Raw genomic sequence first — 23,642 nt, 5'->3', positions numbered from 1 at the left:
CTTATTTCTTTTATGGTTATCAGTCGAGGCTTAATTTAACTTCAGTTTTAATGGCAAACTAGACCTTTTTTCCCTTGAAGACTTTGAAAACCTCAGCCAGTTACATCATGCCATGCTGTTATAGTTTTTCTTCTGCTTCCCTTTTACTGTTGCTTTTTCTTTCTAGCCATAAGCTTTCTCAGTTTTCCAGTCTTCATTCTGTCTGCATATTTCTGTCTTGTTCTTGTCTGTTGCTATATACAAGAGAAACTCTCTGTCTGGCAAGAATGCTTTAGGAAAAGCCAAGAAGGAGAAATACCACGATGACACAGCATATAAACAACAGCATCACTCCCCTTGATGTTCTTTTCCCAAACATTGGGAGGTGAAATTTTCTGTTTACTGCCTATTTTTTTTCTATTTTTAAATGATAAGTCCCTTCCATCTCATTTGCTTGACATAATTCTGAAAATGCCAAGATGACTTATAATGAACAATCATCTTCTCACCGCTCTCGGTCAGTAACGTGGAGAAGAGGGACCTCCACATTTTCCAGCTGCATTTAGTTCTTCCTAGGCTCTTGCTCTTAATTTGTCTCAGGTACCCTGGCTTTCTGGCTGCACAGAAAACATCTCCGAGCAATGCCAATAATTATCTTGCTTCCCTCTCTCTCTCCTGACCAATCCGGCCCTGAAACATTTTGTCTTTAGAAGTTCAATTGAGTTCAGTGGAAGTTTTCAAGAGACACTTTTACTAATAAGTAAACACAAATTAAAAACATTAAAATTCCATGTTCAAGTACAAATTTAACTGAAATCTAAATTCAAACTGTCTCTAAGTCAATTATTTTCTTATTAACTCATTTAACAAGCATTTATTGTGTCCCTGTTATGTTCCAAACACGGAGCTAGGAGCAGGAGATGACAAGATGGACACGGCCAAGAATCTAGTTGAGACAAACACATGTCAGAATATGGTCATCGTCATTTTCATCCAGTGTCACGAAGACAGAACAAAGGCAGCAGTTAATGCTACAAGGAGAGAGAGATGGCTTTAAGAGGCTGTGATGTCTAGTTTGAGTCTGGAACAAAAGAATTTTCAGTTTTCTCACAGACAGTGACACATGGTTTCTAGCCAAAAACTATAGCAGCAAAGGCCCAGAGACCCAGGGCAGGGTGAGTGTATGTCTGAGTTTGGTGATGGACAGAGTTTAAAATTGCACAGGAAGATTGTGGATGTCAGTAAATGCAGAAGGACTTGATCACGAAGGGCTGTGTGAGCCGTGTTTTATTTCGAAGGTAACAGGTTGTCACTTAAAAGAAGGGATCTTGATGTGGTCAGATTTGCCTCTTAAAAGAGCAGTCTTCACGATGCAATGGTGTGGCTGATGAATTAGAAAGATATTTCAGCAAAGATAGAGGATATTGTAACCAAAGGATATTTAGTAAACATCTAAACGAGAAATAATAACTTCAAAAGAGACTGACCATACATTGAATTTACTCATCTAAATTGGCAATAAATGTCTGGCATTCAGGATAGATACCTGAATTTAAGAGCAAGATTCGAGAATCATCAAGACATAAATAATCTTTGGGACCAGAAAGCGAGTGTCATCACTGCACAGAAGGAGAGAGAAGGGTAAATCCCAGCCCTGGGTGCGGGCACCTCCAACGTAGATGGAACACGTGACACCAAAGCAGAAATTGCTCTCTGAATGGTCAGAAGAAAACTAGAGGGGAGGCTCACACAGGCAACGGAAAGGACTTTTGAAAGAAGAAAACAAGCACTGGTTAAATGATGCAGATTTATCAAGGGTAGTTTGGAATAACAGTATTCTTTGGATTCATAAATTATGAAAATTAGGGAGAGTAGTGCAAGCCATTTCACAGGCTAGTGGGCATCTTGTGTGGGACAATTAGCTAGGATGTTTCTGTCTTATCTCAGGACCATGCCGCATAGTGTTTCTTTTGTAGATGTTAACAATTTCTCTGTTTACTGTCTCATTTGTCCCTCATCTGGTCTTCAGAGAGGGGCTGACTATGCATAGCCCAGGGGGCCTTCCTTCAGCAGGTGAGAGTAGACACCTGCTTATGCAGTTGGCTGCCTCTGCCTGGAGAAACCAAGCATTCGATAGTCACATGACCATACCAGAGCCATTCCCGGGTAAAAGCCTACCATTTGCCTTTTATGGAAGCTGGGAATTCATTCTCTCACATCTCCTCCCAGGAAGTGCTCCCATAGCCTGTCCTCACTTTTGCCCTGAGAGTATTGTTTCCTGGAGTTAGTTCCCTTAATAGGAAGTAGATTCAAAGTCCATTTTCTTTGGCCAGAAGGTTGACTTGGTATCAGTCACCTTTCTGGTGATTTTTATTAGTTTGACTATCTTGGATGTCTACACTTCTGGAACCACATAGGAGACCTGCAGTTCCTCAGTCAGTATGGCTCTTTGGATTTATGAATTCTTACTAGCTTCCACAACTAGGAACCCTACACCATGAACCCTGCAGTTTCCATCTTTGTTCTTGAGCTGCCTACTCCCACCTTGACCTTTCCAGATGGAGGGATCTACTCCCCGCCCCCCGATTCCATCCTAGCTCTTCTGTGTTTCATTGGCCCAGCAGAGCTAAATGTCTCCTGACATTTCCAAGCACATTTCCAAATCAGGCTTCAGGTCGATACTACTTTTACAAATTGCATGGCTTTTTTCCCCCTTTCCTGAACTTGAAAATTTCAGTAAGTCATAAAAGTATATAATGTGCTTCTACTTAAAGGAAGGGTTTTTTCCCCATTATAAAAGCAATTCTCATTATGGACAACCTAAAAGAGTCAAAAATATATATTAAAGGAAAAACTGCCATTTATCGCTATATGCCCCAACGTTTTGACATCTAACACTGTTGAAATTAATTTTTTGTTTTATTTCTAGGCAGAGATTTAAATTTTTTTAATTTTGTTTGTTGACTCATATGTACACATAATATTGTATCATGGTTTCTTTGCTAAAGGACATGTTTTCTGAAAAAAAATGCCGGTAAATAAATGTAAACAAAGTTAAGTGAGGTTTTGCTTCAACAGCAGTCCCTAAACACATACAACACGTGTTCCAGACACTTTCACACGCATCATCTCTCAAGTCATTTTGTTTACCCATTTAACCGTCACCAACTAACAGTTGTAAATATTATTAAATTGGCTGCATGACATAAACTCCTCAAAGATGACATCAAGAACGCTGTATTATCCTTTTCTTCTTTGCCTTCCTGAACTGATCTTGTGACAATTCAGTGCACAGTATTTACTAAAATATACAATATTTATGACACATTGACTAAAGTGTTGCTTTAAAGCTGATCACAGAAGATTGGAAATCTTCGTGATTGCTCATTTGTAACTCATCCAATCATGATGGCTCATGTCGGGGAGGATTTAGAAAAAGGGGAAATGCTAGCTTAAAACATTCGTGTTTCTCTTTTCCAGGAATTTCAGTGTGTATTTATCCATATGAAGTTTACTGCCTCAAATTTTTTGATCTCCATTCACATTGCAGAGTAAAAATAGTTTGCAAGTGATCAAAGAAATTCTATCAGCCTACCTTTCCACTGTTTTTTTTATGGCCAATGATCCTCTGCTCCTCAGATAAGGCCAAGGCTGACAGTCCAGAAGAGCTTTCTGAAGTGGTAATGCCTGCTCCCTATTATGCACATTTAAGGAGTATTTACATAATTATTACCTCTTCATGTAACCTGTTAGTCATGTAAAGTGACGAATGTCAAATATTTAGTTCCAAAGTGAAACTGATGTGTCTCAATGAATCCCCTATAATACTGAAAATGTTTATGATATCCTAATTGCTCCAATAAACCATATTTTAAAATTTTTTCCAAAATACTTATCTCTTATAGTTTAGACTCTGTCTGGAAGGACTGGGCCTATGCTATTATGGCTGAAATAGTAAACCAAAATTCAGCTACTTCTGGAAAGTGACAAAAATGTTCCTTTTTGTTTTAAATAAATTATAATTGCCTCCAGCACACAAATAATGTGGACTTGAGAAATGGAAAATATGTGTGAATCTAAAAGTCTTTTTTGAAAGAGTGACAGGATTAAACATCACTTTTCTGCATAGGTGGTGTGACATTTTCATTTTGTTCCAAGTTATTTTACTTTTTGTGTGACTCTGGAGTTTATAAACATGCCATAAAATTTGGTAATTACATAATGATGATTTCATGGTTCTGTCTTTGAATAAAGGTAGCTAGACATAGCAGCAAAATTGATTTCCTTTTTTACCTTCATGGAAGGCAACAAAAGGAAACTGAATGCAAAATCTGCATTAAGACCATACTAGAATTATAACTCAGCAATCTGTTACACATGAAATGAAAACCAGGTGCAGCCAAGTGTTTCTTATTATGTTATGATATTCAGCCAACAGGTGAAGTTCAAACAACCTTCTGTTGAACCATGCCTTGTTTTGATACCCACAAAGCTCCAAGTCCACATGACTTGACACTATCGCTTGTCTCCTCTTGCCAAAGGTACTACTCGGAGGCAGGACTGTCCCTAGACAAAACCATGAAGGGGGTGAAAGTTGGGTTCATTCCCTACTTCTTTGCAATGGCAGTCGCATCTTAGATCCTTTCTACCTCCCTGTCCCCCAGTGCCCAAGTGGCTCATTGCTCTGGATTTACACTCTGTTTTCCAGGAGGCTCATAGTGTTTCTTGTTGTCCAATCCCTATTCGATCTATAGTTTTCTTGTTCAAAAGATGTTCAGTGGCTTCACAAAAGAAGCCAGATAATCAAGAGCCTCCTTCCTTTCCTTTGGACATCTACTGCCCATTGCTCTCCTCCAATGTTCTAGTGCAGGTAGCTTACCACCTTACCCTTTGTATGCACACACTTTCCACCCCATGCTATTCCTTCTGCCCTAGCAGGCCTTCATCACTCATCTCCTTTCATGAAAATCCTACAAGAATTTCAAGACTTTCAAGACTTCATTCAGCTCTACATCCTTCAAGTACCTTCCCTAGCCACCCTCAGCCTCCTTCCTCCACACCTCATCCGTACCACTCAATGGCCCTTAACACATACGCTTTGTATCATAATATTTATGTATGAGTTGTCTCCAGGCACTGTGCTGGGCATTTTACAAATGTAATTTCATTTAAATTTCACAACAATCTGTTGAGGTAGGGATTACCCTACCATTTAACAGTTAAGGAAACTGAGGCTCAAATAGGTTAAATAATTTGCCCAAAGCCACACTGCTAAAAAGTCACAGGGCTAAGACCTAAATCCAGGTCCAAAACATATTTTTTTTTCACTAAACCATGTTGCCATTTTTCAGTTCTTTTTTTATCTTCCAAAAGATGGAAGGAGCTTTAAAGTGAAAAAAAGTAGCCAGCTTAGCCTTTCTGATGATCAAATATGTATTCAACAAGTGGAAACAGTTTATTGGTAATTACTGTATTCCTAGACAGAGCTGACTGGTTAACTATAATGCATGAGGAATTCAAGGAAAGCATGAGAGAAAAATATTCTGTACCTAAAGTTGGCAGAATAAGCACAGGATAAGAAGAGCATGTTCAAGAAAAGCTGTAATTCAAGAAAGGCTAGATAGCATTGGATTTGAGCACAAATGGAAAAGAAGTAAATGTAGGGTTGAGTAGGAAATTCTTCCTACAAGTCCCCCAGGGTTTTTACAATTTGGAGTGGTTGGGAGACTGAAGATACAATTGTCACCTAGATCTCATATAATCCGACAGTGTATTTATTGAGTAAAAAGCCCATTTTGCCATTTTCTCTTGATGTGGCACCTTGGATAAGTTAGGGGAGAGAAGCGCTTAGTGTTTTTAAGAGGGAGGTCTCATCCCAAATAGCCTGATTTTACAACTGTCCTCAGTACCACCCAGGACCATGGAGTCGGAGCCCACCCAAGACGTCTCTGTTCTGGGAAAGTCCTCAGCCCAGGGCTTGCTTCCTGCCAGTCCCATGGCAGAGGCTCCATCCCTGGAAAATATCAGACTTTGGATCTTTATGTGTGTTGCACCATAGGCAAAAATCAAAAATCTGCCTCCATTGCTGCTCTTTTATTCTGATCTCATTTCCCATTCCCCCAGCTTGCATATTATTGGTAAGATGTAGTTATCACTGAATGTGTGGTCTCAGTGCCTCTGTTAACTTCTGATGGTCACTCAGCTTTGTCTGCAACTCCGTTTCAACTTGTGTGCGCTCTCTGTATGCCGATCCCGTTCGTATTTGGCTCTACCCTTTGTCCCTCATACCGATCTTTTTTTTTTAAGATTTTATTTATTTATTTTTAGAGAGGGAAGGGAGGGGGAGAGAGAGAGAGAGAGAGAGAGACAGAGACAGAGACAGAGAGAGACAGAGAGAGAGACAGAGACATCAATGTGCGGTTGCTGGGGGTTATGGCCTGCAACCCAGGAATGTACCCTGGCTGGGAATCGAACCTGGGACACTTTGGTTCCCAGCCCGCACTCAATCCACTGAGCTATGCCAGCCAGGGCTCCTCATACTGATCTTAATAATGACTTAAAAATTATCATTTAGGGAAAATAAGGCATATAATCTAAACTTGAATATAGCAGGCCATACTGAACTTCAGGTCCTATGCTAGGAAGTCTGAAGATGTTTGTTTCCGTTTACATGCTAAATCGGAGGAATTCAAGAAGCCTGAGAAGAAAACCACCTTCAACCACACTGGGACAAAGGCAAACACAAAAGCTCTATATTTCTTTTCTTTAATGTTTCAATGATTTTTCTTATTCTCTACAAAAGTCCTCACAGCTAATGTACTATTCTGTCTTACTTTTAATTTTGAAATAGTTATAGATTCTCAGAAATTACAAAAGAAATGAAAAGGGAGGTTTTGTATATACCTCAGCTCATTTCGCCCAGGGGTCACATCTTATGTAATCATAGGGCGCGTAGCTAAGCCAGAAAATTGACATCGGTTGGATTCACTTTTAAATTTCAAGAGAGAAAAAAAGTAAATCCACCCTAAAGACAACCTAGTCAGCTTTAAGTTCCATTCTACGATCTCTTTCTGCTCACAAGTGGTAAGCAGGTTGACAATTTGGGGGTGGGGGAGGTGGTCTGTCCATACAACCACAGAGAAAATTCCAGCATATTGTTAGTGACAATCCCCAGATCTCATTAAATTTCTAGGTCAAGGTTACAACAGAGCTGTGCAAAGCTGCCCACATCTGAAGACTTGGGTTGGAATCAGGTTCTGCCTCCAAACGTGTGACCTTGAGCAAACCACTTGACCTCTCCAAGCTTTCAGTGTCTTCATCTGTGAAATGGGGAGACTTTCTCCTGCCTCCTTCAGAGGGCTTTTGAGTGATGTCCGGGGGATCCAGTGTGATGATGCGTGTGAAGGGGTGTGGCAGCCTGTGAATCAGCCATCGTGAAAGCGCATATTCTTTTCTCAAACTACTGCCAGTAACAGAAGTGTAGCTTTTCAGAGACAGTTTTCTTCTTAGAAACAGAATAAATCTACCTCCTTCTTAACAACCAGGCCTAGAATGTCTATCATGTGTAAATGACCTTCCCTTTCTACCACTCCTAAGAGGATGGATACCAGCAGTACATTGGACCAGCACTCTGCGACTCATTACCTACATACCCCTAAGGCACAGGATCTATTTTAACATAAATATTTCTTCACATTTTCCTCTAAAAGGTCGACTGCATTTTAAGTAGCTTTTATTTTTATCCTGACTGCTGGGTTCATTCAGTCTTACTTTTTTAATGCCATGAGATGTACAATAGGTGGTCTTGACAATAGTGAGGAATTATAAGAACACCATATTAAACCGCAGATGGTTTATGAAGTAGAAACGGAAACCCTCCACACTGCATTGTTTCTTGGTTTGTCTGGGAATATACACCGTATTTTTTGGATTATAAGACGCACTTTTTTTTCCCTTTTCCTTTCTCCCCTCCCTGCAAATTTGAGAGAAATAATGATTGTTAATGCTGCTGTTGAGTTGTTTACATTTATATTGGTGAAATATTATGTTATTTAGGTTATTAGATATCACATCTTTTGCTTCAATTTTTTTTCCTATTTTCCTCCTCTAAAATCTAGGTGTGTCTTATGATCTGAAAAATATGGGTAATATAAACTCTGACTCACCAGTGGACCCTGGTGTGTGGGAATAAAATTGCTTGTCTTGGCAGTAACGGTGGAGAAACAACATAGGCGCAAATAAACTTAAATCACAGAAAGTAAAGACAAACGTCTTTGTGTATAGTGAACGTTCGGGGCAGCGCAATAAAATGTTAAGATCTGTTTTCTCCCCTCTCCTTCTTACATACAGGCTGGCATGGCTCTGACCTATGACCCCACAGCTGCCATACAGAATGGGTAAGTAGCCCACGTTTTCTCTAATTGAATTGCTAAGATGTCTTTGAACTCCAAAGTCAGTACTGAAGAAAAATGTTCAAATCTGTCTTTTGTGCGAAATCTGTAAACAAAACCCATGAGCCAAACATTCTCACCATTGCACTCTCTGTCTTCCCGTGAGGGACTCGGACTCCGGGGCCTCTCCCGCCTGACCCGTTCTCACAACATCTCTGCCCATATTAAATAAAACATACATCTCTCCAGAAATATCCTTACTCATGACAAACCTAATGGGGGTGAAAAGGGAAGTTTCAGCTCCCAATATGAGCAGCCAAAGGTGAACTTTGGGCAGTGCCATGTCTGGGGCAGTGAGGACCACCTGGCACACGGTGAACCTCTCTCCCTTCCCCTGCAGGTCACCATGTCTGCACCAGTTGACACTGACTGGCTTATGTCTCTTCGCCTTAGATCACCTGCTGTGTGATGCATCTTCATCTGTGTCTTCTACTAACAGTATGGCACTGCATTCTATCCTTTGAACTATTTTAACAGTTACCAAAAAAGGTTCACTCTCTTCTGCTCTTTGTTATATTTATAACAATGAATATATTCCTCATGAAACAAACTTTATTGAAGATGCTGAGGAGACCTGTTGATTTTATCTACTGTCTTCTGCTATAGAACATTCTTCCATCAATCAGCCCCTGGCTTGAATACCTCCCTGTGCACTGAACATTCATTTCAGCCTGCCGGTATACACAAGTCCCTCCCTTCTTTTCCACAGGTAGACACCTTCGGTCTTTATGCATGCCGTCTTCCTGTATTCTCCTGTAATTAATCCTATTAAGTCATCAATTCTGGTCTCAAACGTTACTGAATTTCCCTTGCCGATGCCCCCCAATAATCTCCAAATTTGGCCATGGGTAACTGTAACTTTCTGAGTCCTTCAATTTGAAATCCTACCTCTTTTGGCATTTTTAACCATTTATGCCTTCTTGAAAATGTCTTCTTATTTGGGTCCCACAAGTTCATTCTTTGCTGATTTCCCTTGCTCCCTATTCTTACTGCTCATTCGATATCTTCTTATTCCACCTCTTCTGCCCCCTTTGGGTCATCTTCCTCAGGGTTTAGTTTTTTTCACTCTTTTCCTTCTGGTTAATCTCATCCACTCCTCTTGCTTTTAGGGCCTAGAGAATCCCAAGTCTGTTCTTCAAGCTTATAACCTGATATGGAGCACTATAACTTGTATTTCTAATGGCTTATTAGGTATTGCCGTCAGATATTTTTATATGTCCCCAGTAGGTCATTTACCCTCCTCAGCTCTTCCTAATATAAAACAAACTAATGCAAATGAAAAGCAAATATCAAATTATTTGTCACTTTTTACAAAACTTCACTCTAAAACCATTTAATATGGAAACACCAGTTCTCTGGATTTTCTCTTCTGCAACATTTTTTATGATCAAATCAATCATTAAGACATTTTCAATATATCTTTGAGCTGTATCTTCAATGTTCTCCCCTTTCCCCTGCTACTTATTGAGTCCATTCATTCACCTTTCTCTACTGGTCTAAACTTTTACCTGTCTCTAATATAACTCTCCTGCAAACTATTTTCACATTGCTTTTTGAATAATTTTTTAAAAAGCAAAGTGTGGCCTTAGGAATCATCTGCCTACCAGATTTTAAGTATTAGGTGAACTTTACTAACTAAAGAACAAACCAGAACTTCCAAGAATAGCACAAAAAGAACTCCATGGTGCGGTTCCTGCAGCTGGACCTTCGGTGGTTCTCAGAACATCTCACACAGCTTTACGTCTCTGTGTCTTGCTGCTCATGGAATTTTCTCTGCTTGGAGTTCAGACATGGAAATACCTCTCTCCTCTCTCTCTCTCTCTCTCTCTCTCTCTCTCTCTCACTCTCTCCCTCTCCCTCCTTCCCCCTCGCTGTCCTTCCCTCCTCCCCCTTTTTCTTTCTTCCTCTCTCTCTTTTTACGCAGGTCTCATTTAAAGAACAACAACAACATATCATACCAGGCAGAGTGAGTGACATAATTAGGCATAAAAGAAATAGTATAAGCAGTGGTTGAAAGTGCAGACTTTAGAACCAGCCTGCCCAAATATGCATCCAAATTTTGTCCTTCACTAAAAGTGGACTTAGGTGCTTGTCTTCTTCCCCTGTGAAATGCAGACAATAGTAACAGTAGCTTTTCCCTAAGACTTGGTAAGAGTCAAAGGCACCCTATATGGTATGATGTAATTATCATTATAAATATTGATGCTACCGTTGCACTGTATTTGATGTTCACACGATACATTTGAGTCTTTTTATCATGCAGTTGTTGACCCTCGGGTGTATTTCCCTGCTGGACTACTAACTCAGTGAAGGCAGGTCCCGTGTCTTGCTCATCTTTACAGATTGTTTAACCTAGGGCTGTGCATGCCAAGTCAGAAATAGAAATGTGACTGATGACATCTGTTTGGCTCCAGCAAGTTGGCATTAGGGAAAGCCTTTTTCCTCCCGCCATCAACCCATTCTGTCCCCATGTAACACCTTAAATACAGCCTCCAGTTTCACCCCAAGCGTCCGAACCACCCACAACTCTCTCATATACTGGGTTAGGAATGAAGTTTTGGAAGCTTAAGATGCATTTGGAAGCTTATTGTGTTCTTGATAACAAGATAAAAATGTTATATAATGAAATTGAAAAACAGGAAACTTGTAGCTAATTAATCTTATTTATTTGATACTCCATATAGATAATTTTTTAATGTTTTCCTTACCTTTGGTTTTATTACCTTATATGGTAGCATTTGAATAAAAGGGAACTAGTAGAACAGTCATTTCTGTACATGTAAGATGTCAAAATAACCAGCAATATATTCTCAACATACTGTCCCTTGAGTTAACACTAGCACATGCCTTTCAGAGGTATAGAATCTGATTTAGATAACTTAGCCTATTAAGGGATCTTGCATGAATGTTCAGAATAAAGTATTTTGTTCTCTGTTCATATTGCAGTATTCAGTGTAGCAGTCAAGCATTCCACAGAGAGCAGTAACCTAACAGAGGTAGAAATATTTATTACTGTAGGGAAGAAACTGGTCCCATTTTACATAGAACAAATGGTATCTGAAAATATAGTTGCAGTTCTTACCTAGTTATATTATTAAACCCTGCTCACCCTGGCTGGTGTGGCTCAGTGGATTGAGAGCCACCTAAGAACCAAGGGGCTGTTGGTTCTATTCCCAGTCAGATCACATGCCTGGGTTGCTGACCAGCTCAAGTCCCCAGTAGGAGGTGGGGTGCAAGAGGTAACCACACATGGATGTTTCTCTCCCTCTGTTTCTCCCTCCCTTCCCCTCTGTCTAAAAATAAATAAATAAAATCGATTAAAAAATATTAAACACTGCTTCATTCTGACTCAGTTTCATTTCAACAATTTTTTTTGAGTATCTATTGCTCTACTGAACATCATCTTGGTGATGCAGATTTGAAAAAAGAAAATTTTCACATCCTGTCAGGGAAAATGGACACGTAGGCAATTCTGGCACAAGATACGGTGGAACTGGCACTGTGATGAAAGCAGGAGTAGTATGAGACCTATGTATAGGTTCACTCTCATATGCACAAACACTTCGGAAAGAGTACACAAGAAGAGTCCTGTGGAGAAAGCCAGTGGAAATAGGAGTGACAGTGACTTCATTTTTACTGTTTATGTTTTCATATTCTTTTAAAAGAAGTAGGCCATTGGACCACAAAGGAGAGGCACTCTAAAGAGGGATTAGAAAGCTTCTTGATGGGACACTGGCCCTGTCTTTTTCTCTTGTAGATGCCCCATACCATAGCTAACGCATATTTGATGATCCTGTGGTATCCCGTAGCTGCATACTAAGCCATAGTGTTTTCTGGCTATTGTAAGCAAATACGTGGCTGGGTTATAGCTATTAACTACCACAGACTGTGTGAAGAGTTCATTGTTTTGAATTCCTTACCCTCCCCACTTATAGGCAGAATGAAACTGAAATAAATGCTACCAAATTTAGCTTGATTTTTTTAGCTAATGAAGAACAAACATTCGTAAACATGGACCGTGGCAAATCTGTGCTGTTTGCATTTAGGCATAGAAAATGTCGGTTTTGTCATCTGCTTGAATCTATTCAAAATATCACTGTCAACAAGGTGGTTCAATGTCACTTCTGTGTAAGGGGTTGAAGGGTAAGTGAGGAAGTCTCTGGGTTACAATGGAAAAGTAAAAACCATGGTACATTTTACTATAGGTGACCTTATGAGAATAAAAATAGTGTATCTTCTTTCAGAACTACCTCGCATAATTCTACAGTTTGTTATTGCTATTGCCCTATTACTTTTTTAGCATTCCAATATCAAATTCTATCATTTTCAAATATGCGTGTGGGAAGTGGAAAGTAATCCATTCCTCTGTTTAAAATCTCATCTTTCCTGTGCCCTTTTACCAAGTTGGCTGTGTAGAAATCTCTTGGGTTGTTTTATTTGAATAAAAGGCATCATTGGCAGACATATGAAAAAGAATGTGTTCTATATAGCATTGGTTTGCCAGCTGTTTTATATGGGCATTTGATATTAAGTGATACTGAAATCTTATCATATTACACGAGCCAAGGAATCTAATGGTGAAGGCTACATTGGAATGACAATAAAAGTGACCGATAACTTATTAGTCTTATGCTATAGTACTACCCCATGGATAGTATTCATGATTCTGACTAACAATATTGCTTGTGGACAGGGAAGACAAGCCAGCACTGTTTGTTGCAGCGTGCAAATGCGATTTTGTGTGGTATTCTACTGTCCAAAAAAAAAAAAAGATTCTACCCTGGGGTTATTGATATATTCATGTTATTTTTATTGTCAGTGAAATAAGATTTTATCATATTACCTCTGACTGCCAAATCCCCTGAAGGTGACTTTTCTGCAGACAGCATAATGTCCTATTAGTGGCCTAGACTTGCATTGGCTGGACTTGTAGAGGTCGCTTGCTTTAAATGCCAGAGGACCAAGTCACTCTTTGCACTCCTTAAACATACTAAGTTTTTGAAAAGCCAGCTTAGAGTTCCGTGGACAGACCATACTTAATTAACTTCTTTTAGCCACCTCGACATTTGGTATTTTGTTCATGTGAAACCTCTCCAGAAGAAACTAGTTTCTATCCCTAAATCAAGGTTTCGCAACCTCAATGCCACTGGCATTTAAGAGTTAGAGCGGGATGTTGAGCAGCATTGCAGACCTCTACACACTGGGTGCCGGTAGCAGCACCCCCACCAGCCTAGCTGTGACAACCAAACACGACTCTATATTCTGCCTAATGTCCCCTGGGGGATACAGTCACTTCTAATTTAGAACCATTGGGCAAAGTAGAAAAGGAACACTTGCCATACACATAATGGTATGTGAATTTTGGCAAAGAAATATCTCTTAAGAGAGTCAACTATTCCCAGGAACGTAGTTTGTTCAAGAATTCATTCCCTGGTTTCTGTACTAGCATTTGCAAAGCACAATGTATAGATAACAAATACAAATGGCATATAAAGCCACATGTTTAGAATTACCTTAGTTTTGTTATTCTGGCTAACAAGTTCTGTGATTTTCCTCTTTCCTGTTCCTCGATAACACAGTGGCTGTTCTTGAAGTATTTATTTGGAATTTATTCAATGTTCTGGTTATGTGAAATTCATTTTACATCATGACAGATACATGGCAGGGATTGAGAAAAAGTAAAGAGGTTGAGAAACTCATTCTACAGTTTTCTTTTCGGAGCCTGGTCCTATATATTTTCTTTAGACTCTGTACCTCTACAGCTTAGATGCAATAGCAGCCTCTCTCGTCATGGTTAAACCAAGGGTTTCTTGTAAATTCATCTGGTTTATGTTTGGACTTGGGAAGAGCTTGTATCAGAATACTGGAATTAGGGGATCAAGACAGTGTGCTGAGTCCATTCTTCCCCGTATATTTTCCATTGTCTGACTTTAGCACCAGTACTGGAAATTGTTAGAAAGTATGAAATATTCTTATTTGACAGACAGGATTAAAGCAGATAAAACAAAAATGCATTCAATTTACCCCCAAGGGTTCCGTTGTTAGCATCAGTTTCCTTGGCTGGCGTCTGTATGTTTCTGCTCTCTGTTTTCGCCGTAGAATTTTCTGTAAACTCTGCCTGTCCATCCAGGCCTTGTGGCTTTCATTTTTAATACTCCACTTGGTACATTTTACAAAATAAATCAGCCATGCTAAAATGCGATGCACAGTGTGCTCCAGTGGTGGGAGAGGCTGAATTGGGGTCTTTAACTGAAGTTAATCATGGCGCGGAGAAGGAGAAGGGCTGTTTGTGGAGCCGCCATGGGTGCCTCTCACGTCATCGTGAGCCTCAAAGACGTCTTTCTGTTCACTCCCCCATAAGGAAGGCTGGTCAAAGATGAGACCCCAATGAGCTTCTTAGTTGCAAACCGTGATTTTTGTAGAACAGTACTGGTTTTCCCAGTTAGTAATACCTCTGCCTGCTTAGAAAGCATGTACGAATGCTTCCACTGAGCATTTATAAACATGTGATGCTGGCCTATCTCCTCTGGCTTCTGTCCCTTGTTTGCTACCAGTTCAGGGACCATATCTTCTGTTCTCCCACCATCTTGGCATTGGCCATCGTGCACTGTAATCGTTACTTATTCTCCCAAGCTGCTCTGTATTCACTCATTCATTCAACAGTCAGTTATTCTGTATCTACTGAGTCTCAGATTGTGTTCTAGACAACAAAGCAAATGTTCTCAACATTCTTGAAGCTGTTGATCTGGAGGGAGAAATAGTCAATACATACATTTGTATTCATCATCTTGACTTCCATAACAAAATACTATAGATTGAATGGCTCTGAACAACAGAAATGTATTTCCTCACTGTTCTGGAGGTGAGAAGTCCAAGATCAAGATCTGGCAGATTCAGCTTCTGATGAGGACCCTACTCCTGACTCGGAGACAGCTGCCTTCTCACTGTGCCTGCACATGAAACTTCCTGCACGTACACGTGTGCAGAGAGGGAGCAAGCTCTCTCTAGTGTCTTTTCTGATAAGGACACTGATCCTATTGGACCAGGGCCCCACTCTGGTCTGAGAGCTCATTTAACCTCAGTTGCTTCCTTAGAGGCTCCACCTCCAAATATAACCACCCTGGGAGTTAGGATGTCCATAGGAATTTTGGAGGGACACTAACATTAGTCTATAAAATGCTATTTCAGATAGTGATAAGAGTAATGAGAAAAAATCAGTTCGAGGAAAAGCACAGAGAACAACTGGGACAGAGATGGTGATTGCTACTTGAGCTACAGGCCTCTCTGAAAAAGTGGAAGTTGAATCGGACCGATCATAAATAAGAGGCAGTCTTGGGGAGATTTAGTTAAATGAGCATTCTAGGCAGAGAGAATTGTAAGTTCAGTGTCCAAGACGGAAGTGAGAATGGTATGATCATGTGACAAAAGAAGGCCCCCCAATTAGCTAGGGGGAGGAGGTAGGAGAAGATGTCAGAGAGGTAGGCAGTAGCCTGACTGTGCCCGCCAATCCTAGGGGTTCAAACTTTGTTCTCGTTGCAATGGAAAGCTATCAGTGGCTTTTAGACTGATTCATGTACAGATGAGATTTGATTTAAGTGACTAAATAGAGAAACTCGAAGGAATGTTTTAGAGTCTTCCCCATTTTTGGTACACATAGTAAATGCTGAGGACATTTTTTTAAAGTGTAAGGGTGGATGTTTTTTTACATCGTAATTGACTTTTTTACAAGTCAGTTTTATTAGGTGCAATTTACACAGAATATTATTCACTCTCTATAGTGTACAGTGCTATGAGTTCTGGCAAACATAGTCATGTAGGCACCAAACAATCGAGATAAAGAACAGTTGCATCACTTCCCCTGATTCCCTCCTTCATCACTGTAGTCAACTGCTCCTTCCAACCCCTGCCTTTGTCCTCCACTCGTCTATTTTCTGTCTTTACAGTTCTGCATTTTCTATGTCACAATATAAATTGAAATATAAAATATAGGGTCTTTTAAGTCTGACTTCTTTCATTTAGCATAATTCACTCAAGACTCATCCTGTTAAATGTATCAGTAGTTCTTTCCTCTTGACTGCCGAGTAGTGGTCCAGGTTGTCCAGGTGCACCAGTTTGTGTATTGACTCGGTGGTTAAAGGATGTTTGGCTTGTTTCCATTCTTTGGCAAGTATCAACAAACATGCTATGAACATTTGCATTAAGGTTTTTGTGCAAACATGTGTTTTCATTTATCTTTAGTTAATATCTATCAGTAGGATTATAGGGTTATATGTCATGTGCATGTTTAACATTATAAGAAACTTCCAACCTGTTTTTCACAATGGCTGTCCCATTGTGCACTTCCACCAGCTGTGAATGAGAGTTCTACTTTCCCTGAATTCTTGCCAGCACTAGTATTGTCATTTTAACAAATGGTCATTCTAATAGGTGTGTAGTCAATAGCTTTTTTCAAACTGCACAACTATAAATGTAGACGTCTGTTGGGTATGAATAGTAAGGATGTAATATGTAAGGCAGTCATTTTTAGCTGTATTTTTTTTAGCCAAAAGAGTATGATGTTATAATCCTTATTAAGAACTAGATAAAGTAAAATTCGAGAATATGGTTCCCTAATACTAGCTTGGAGACTTATAAAATATAAGCCTAAAGTATTTATTCCTTAAATGGCAATCTTGAAATCTAGCCCTCCTATATTCAATACGAGTCTTGTGGAATGCCCCTTTAGAAAGGTAACCCATGAGACTATACAAAATATTGGTGACTCCTGAGGTATGATGAAACTTTTGTCCCCAAAACTCCAACCTCAGTCATATAATTTTTTTTTTCAAAATTAAAAATAGTAGTTGACTTTTGCTAACAGTATGGCCAAGTAACATAATGATTCTATTATTATCTTTGATATACATTTTCCCAATTTATCCTCACATCAGTGAAATACTCCATCATAGGCTACCTTGCTTTGTCTGCTCTTTGACTGGCCACTCTAGCCTTCACTTACCAGTGAGACCTTAAGGAAGAAACATGATCTTGAATTCTGCTGAGGAATTTGAGCATTGTGTAACTTGTGGACTCCAGGCTATCATCTGAGCAAAGATGGGTATGTCACTGAGTTCAGTGTCTAGAAGATACCCTTCAACACATCTCTAGAAGGGTAATCCTCTTCTGATTTGTGAAGCCCTCATCTTGCTCAGTATCATTCTATAATTGTCCAATGATGGGCCCTGGAGGGCTAGAAAACTCAATGCTTTTTTACGGAGTCTATAGAAGTATATCATGTATGTCCAGAATTTCCACCAATGCCATTACTGAGCCCAGAAAATATTCCTACCTGTACCTAGACACAGACTGTCTGCTTGTCTTTTCTGGAGAAAGTATTTAGCTTACTTTTCACACGAGGGTATGGACTCCTGCCTAGCACATGTTATCTAAAACTCTCTTGTAGCAGATTCTGTTTCCTGAAGGAAAAGATGCAGTTTATGTACGAGCAACAACAGCCAGCTCTATAAAGCTTGGTGCTATCACTTTGCCTTTTTTCCCCAAAGAGCTTTAAAATGGCATCATCATCTTTTAAAAACAAAACAAAACAGTGCCTATGGCTTCTCTCCCTTCTTGGTTAAACATACCCTTACACTCACCAGGCATAAGAGATTTTGTGTGGCCAATTGTATGAGATGACTCCAAGTTGTCATTTTGGTTTAGAATAATTTATTTCTCTTAGTGGAATCAAAGACTCTGAATCACCTGGATGCTCCTGTTAATGAAAAGTCGGTGGGAGAACGTGAGGGTGGAACTCTGCCCTTCCCAGAAGTGCTAGGAAGCACTCGCCAAGCGGCCAGGCATGCAGCAGCTTTATGAATCTTCTTTCTTTGTTGTTGTTTTCTGTTCGCAGATTTTATTCTTCACCGTACAGTATTGCAACCAACCGCATGATTCCACAGACATCTATCACGCCATTCATTGCTGCTTCCCCTGTCTCCACATACCAGGTATGTCTGATTTACCTGCACCTCAGGACAGATCTTTCTTGCCAGTGATAGGCTACATGAAGGCCAAGCCATAGTCGAATTGTAAAAACTGGTCCTCAGACACTTCAGTCCACATCCTGATGTAATAATACTCAAGTTACCAATTAGCCTACACGTTCGAGGGCTCGTTTGCCTCTGCTTCACTGATTAAGAAAATCCACCGTGCTTTCATTCTTCCCGCTGAGTTTTCATGATTACACTACCTTCCAGCCAACTTTAGTGCAGCTCTCCGACCACTGAGAAATTATTTTGTTTGTTGTCTGTTATTTTTGGTTGTCACACTTCTTATTGTGTCTTTTCTAAAAGCACATTTGTAGCACTCCCTGCCCTTACTCCAGCATCCTCTGTCATTGTCATCTCATTTTGCCACAGCTGTCCTGTGTATCCGTGTAAAACTACATGGATACATGCTCAATCATTCTCCCCAAGAAATAGGAAAGATTATCAAAGTGGTGAAAAGTTATTCCTCCTTTCGGCTCTTACTTCATTCTCAGTTTCAAAGAAGCCAAAAAGAGACCTCAGGGGTTCCACATGTTGAAACACAAGAAAATCTGAGGCTCAGTGTGTGTCCTAAACCAGATGTTGTGGCCAGTTAACTCTATGTACACAGGTGGATTGGAATAGTCGTACTTCTCCCTTAGAAACTGCTTCTTATCTTATTTCTTTGAGTTATCAAACATTGTGATATCACTCACTGCTTCTCTTTACCTCATATTGTTCTTCAGACAAGTCTTCTTACTCTAATTAGAAATAGATCTCAAGGTTACATACAGAGAGGATCTAGTGTCATGTTTTTAAAACGTTGGAGAAAGAGAAAAAGCAAGAGAGTGCAAGAGCGTGCATGCCATGTGTTTCTCTATATTTTGCAGATGGTGGGGGTGGATGTTTTACAACGGGTAAAACTCTAATGTTTCTGACTGCTACTAATTCAGTTAAGTGTCGCCTTATTCAGCCACTATGTACTTCATTTCAGGATGTCCCAGTTGTCAGAGCATCAAGCCTAAGACTATGTACATTTTTCTTTAACTTATGGCCCCTGAAGCAGTTCATTTTCATTCATTTCCTGCACTTAGACTCTTGATACATGTCAGTGGGCGAACAGAGTAGACGCTTGTGGAATTGCATTTGAGGGTCTCAGAATGACTGACTTCCTAATTGCCTTTCCCTGGGACCCGTGAGGCTGTGTGCAGGTGCTGTTCACTTTTTGTTCTGCATGCAGGCCTGCCTGGTTGTAATGTGTTTCGTTTTGTTTTACCCATTTTTTTCCCCTGATCTTGGCCTCTGTTTCAGCCAAGACCACCCATTGAGCCCCAGTATGGAGCACTTTGGTGACATGAATAAAATATCCACAGAAAAGTGATTTTACTTGGGAGGGCTCATAAGTGGAATTTAACCCCAGCTCTCTTTTCTCATAAAAGGAATTAGAGCAATTTCCTATGTTGTTGATTCTCGCCTTTCAACACTTCTTTCTTCTTTTTTTATTTTAAATCTAAACTGCATTGGCAATTTTGCTCGTGTGAATATATTAAAAACAAAAAGTCTTTAAGATTCTCTATGTGACAATCAGCTCTTACGGCTGACTTTCTCCTTTGGCTGACAAGGCACATTGCAGAGCATTTGGCTGGCTCAAATACACATTTTTATTTACCATACCAATGACCATGAGAGAAAAAATTACAAACTTGCTTAAGTTTGTGTTTTCCAAAGCATTTCCTCAAATTTTTGGTTGCTTGATTTAATTTATACCTCAATTTTTACCACTTGGACTTATTTCCAAGATGGGAATCACTTGAGAATTTGAAGTTAAAACAAATGACAGAAAAAAAAGGAAGTCTTAGCAGTAAACTCGTGCCTCCTTATTAATTGCCCAGGTATCCCTGGGAGTTGACCTCTAAATAAGAAGGTCCCTGTGGCTACCTAATGCTTTAGTCTCCAACACCATCCTCAATATGCTCTACATCCCCGCCTGGCCCCTGTGGACACTGTAGCCAGCTCCAGTGAGGTAGGAATTTGCTTTACATTTGCTGATCATGTTTCAGGGACCAAATTCATCAGGTCCAGGAATGTACCTTCTATCCTTAGTTTTGAGCACTTGTTAGATGTAAAGTCAGATGGACTCCACTTTCTTATGACCTAGTGTGACTCCACTGAACACAAGAACCAAGTTCTCTCTGTGATTGCTTTGTGCTAATAAATGCTGTTTGATGCATAGGTCCAGAGTACTTCATGGATGCCTCATCCGCCATACGTTATGCAACCAACAGTAAGTGTTCTCAGTCACCTGAGGCTAAATATTTCTATTATCCAAGTGCAAGCTTTTGTAATGCATAGGAGCTTTGGGGTAAAGCTTTTGTTATAGTCCATACCTCTTTCAGGCAGCCATATTTTTTCAGATAAAAAGCTGTTCCTGAAATTCTACAAAAGCATGTACAATAGATAGAGATAGAGGCAGAGACAGATAGAAATAGAAATAGAGATAGGTGCATAGATAGATACAGATATAGATATAGATAGATATAGATAGATATAGATAACAGATAAACTCTCTTGGAGGAAATATCAGTCATAACAGTCAATCTCTCAAGTTGATGTCTACTATTTGTTATGAATAGGGAATTTCTACTTCATTCAGGAACTCCTGTTTTCCTTCTTCTATTATGCTTTGTTTTCTTCAAATGCAATTTGGTGAGGTTTGGGAATGAATTTCAGTATCAAGGCCAAGTGTTGGCTCAAAGCAATATACCTGAAAGAGGAAAGTAGTTGTTTATTAATAGATGGAGGTGTATAGATAGGTAGCAAGGTTGCTAGATATTTTTTATGTTAATAACTAGAGGCCTTCTCTTCCTCTTCTGTGGAAAATATCTTCCAAAAATATTCAAACTCTATTTTCTACTTGCTAGATTTCCCATTTTGTGGAACTATATTACATCAGTCCCAAGTGAAAAATATTACATATTCCATTAGAATCCAGACTGAAGGCTAATGATTCCATTTGTCTTTGTCTAGTTCTTTTAGGTTTTCTTGCTCTATAGAATTGGTACGAGGTAGATTTCAATAACCACACACTCATGATAGTGTGAGGTAGGGGAGGAGCCCTAGACTGAAAGCTGGGTGACACCGTCTCTGGAGGATGCTTCTGAGTATACTCACATCTGTGCCTTTGTTTCCTTACCTGTCACTATATTTAGAGTTTGGAGGAGAATCAAGTAAGAACACATGTGAAAATAATTCCTTACATATGATATGCTACTCATTATTATTACCATTATTCTTAGTATCGTTGGAGCTATATGTTATGCAAAGAAGCAGCAATCCTACTTTTTGAGTCTTTCTCAAAGCTAAATACCAATAAGCTAGCACATATGAAGGACCAGGGAGCTAAATGCACACGCATCCATTTCCTGGGCTCCATGGATCACAGCACCTGGTTTTCATAGTTGAGCTTCCTCTATTTTAATTAAAATAAGGAATATTCTACATGACTCCTAATGTTTTGATAGTTTGTTTTTTATTTAAAGAATAAAATAGATGTAGCTTACTGCGGCAGAACTTTAGACTATATTTTGCAAATCCCTCTCTTTACTCTTATTCCACACTTTGGGGGCTTCCTGAGTTCATCTGGACTATGTTCTATAAATCATACCAACATACAATGGATCCAAGATATACTTTTCTGTCCAAGTCATGAGGTAGAACTCAACGTATGCTGCCAAACCAACGTATAGCACAGGCTGAGCCAACACAGGAAAGGAGAAGATGTCCTGCCAAGTTCTAAAGAGTAGACTTTCTAGAAGGAAACAACTACCTTCTAAAAAAATAACGTGTTCATCTATAAAGCACTAGTGCTAGCTTAGTCCTCACACTGAGGTGAAGCATCATCTCACTGTGGCCAAAAGGAATGCGATGTGGCAAAACACTCAGATTTGCCAGATGTTGAAGTATGTTAGACTCTACAGTGTTTCTAGAGCTGTGAAGAAAACGGAAGATGTTTGTATGTGTCTTTATTTCATTCAGAACCTTAGCAAATTTTTCACTACCACCTCCTCACCTGAGCACAGTTTCAGCCCTATTTTTGAAGACATTATTTCTCATACATCTTACTCTAGCAATAGCTGTGTGTATGTCTGTGTGCGTTCATTTGTTCCCTTGGACCTTCCTTGCTATGGCTCAACGGTATCTTATCACGTCCATGACTAGACTGTGCATCATGTTTGAGCTCAGGGCACTCAGTTTACAATATAATATTTGTGGCTGGGGCAATTCCTGGGAAAGGGAGTATCTGAGCCACCCACCACACCACTTTGTTGTCTTCAACGAGGAAAAATTGGCTGAACGGTCTCATGGAAACACGAAGTTTATACCACAGTCGCTGCCCTGCAATAGTCTTGCTGGTTGTCTAGGTTGCATAAATGTCCCAACTGGTCCTAGTATCGTCATTAAGTGAGGGCTACACAATCACTCTATGACTATAGAGTGATAATCACTAAATCACTAAAATACACAAGTACTGAAGCACTCTAGGGCAAAGAAACAAAATACCTGAATCTGAAAAGAATGAATGATTTGATAATTAACAGCATGGAGACTTAGTTAGGCTTTTTAAAATTAAAAAAAAATGTTTCCTCACTATGGGACTGTGGGCAACTAGGCTTCTTGAGCCACATTTTTATCTGTTATGTATTTACATAATAATACCTAAAATAATTATGCATTTTGTTTATTAAAGAAAATAAGCTTTTAATATAGTGCCTGGCAAATGGCAAACACTCAATAAATTATTATTATTAATAAGTTAATTTATTTATCTTAGTAGACTATACCTTATGCCACAGATAACCCAATTCTGTAAAATGAGTGTTAGTATACAGAGCAAATTGGGAAAAAACAATAATCACCTATTTCTACCACATTTATACTGCTTATCTAACTTAGTTTACTAATGAGTTTGGTGGAGATATCCTCTGTGGGTATAAATAAGACACATTACTTAGGTTGGTAATTCAGTGACTTACTAAACCATTCACCTAAAATACTTAAAAAACAAAAGTCCCATTGGGAACCTTCTGGAATCTACTTTACAAATGAATTCAAGGTGTCTGTATCGACATATCCCAGATAAGTTGCCCTAATTCTGATCTGCTTTCAGCTTTCCTCCTCCCCATCATTCTGGGAACACCGCCCTTATAAG

At 39.5% G+C, this 23,642-nt stretch overlaps 1 protein-coding gene across 9 annotated transcripts in view; it reads left to right on the top strand.

Moving 5' to 3' along the window:
- RBMS3 (RNA binding motif single stranded interacting protein 3) overlaps positions 1–23,642 on the top strand; it is a 623,271-nt gene that overhangs the window by 500,445 nt on the left and 99,184 nt on the right. For 7 of the 9 annotated variants that reach the window (XM_036031515.1, XM_036031514.1, XM_036031512.1 and 4 more), the window contains 3 exons: positions 8,329–8,375; positions 18,319–18,415; positions 20,667–20,717. In XM_036031515.1, coding sequence (XP_035887408.1) covers positions 8,329–8,375; positions 18,319–18,415; positions 20,667–20,717 — 195 coding nt within the window. The remainder of the gene's footprint in view (positions 1–8,328; positions 8,376–18,318; positions 18,416–20,666; positions 20,718–23,642) is intronic. The other 2 variants (XM_036031516.1, XM_028518003.2) reach the window with 1 other exon arrangement.

This window comes from Phyllostomus discolor, chromosome 7 (genome assembly GCF_004126475.2).
Source record: "Phyllostomus discolor isolate MPI-MPIP mPhyDis1 chromosome 7, mPhyDis1.pri.v3, whole genome shotgun sequence".
Lineage (NCBI taxonomy): Eukaryota > Metazoa > Chordata > Mammalia > Chiroptera > Phyllostomidae > Phyllostomus > Phyllostomus discolor.
This window is presented reverse-complemented; position numbering and strand designations above follow the sequence as displayed.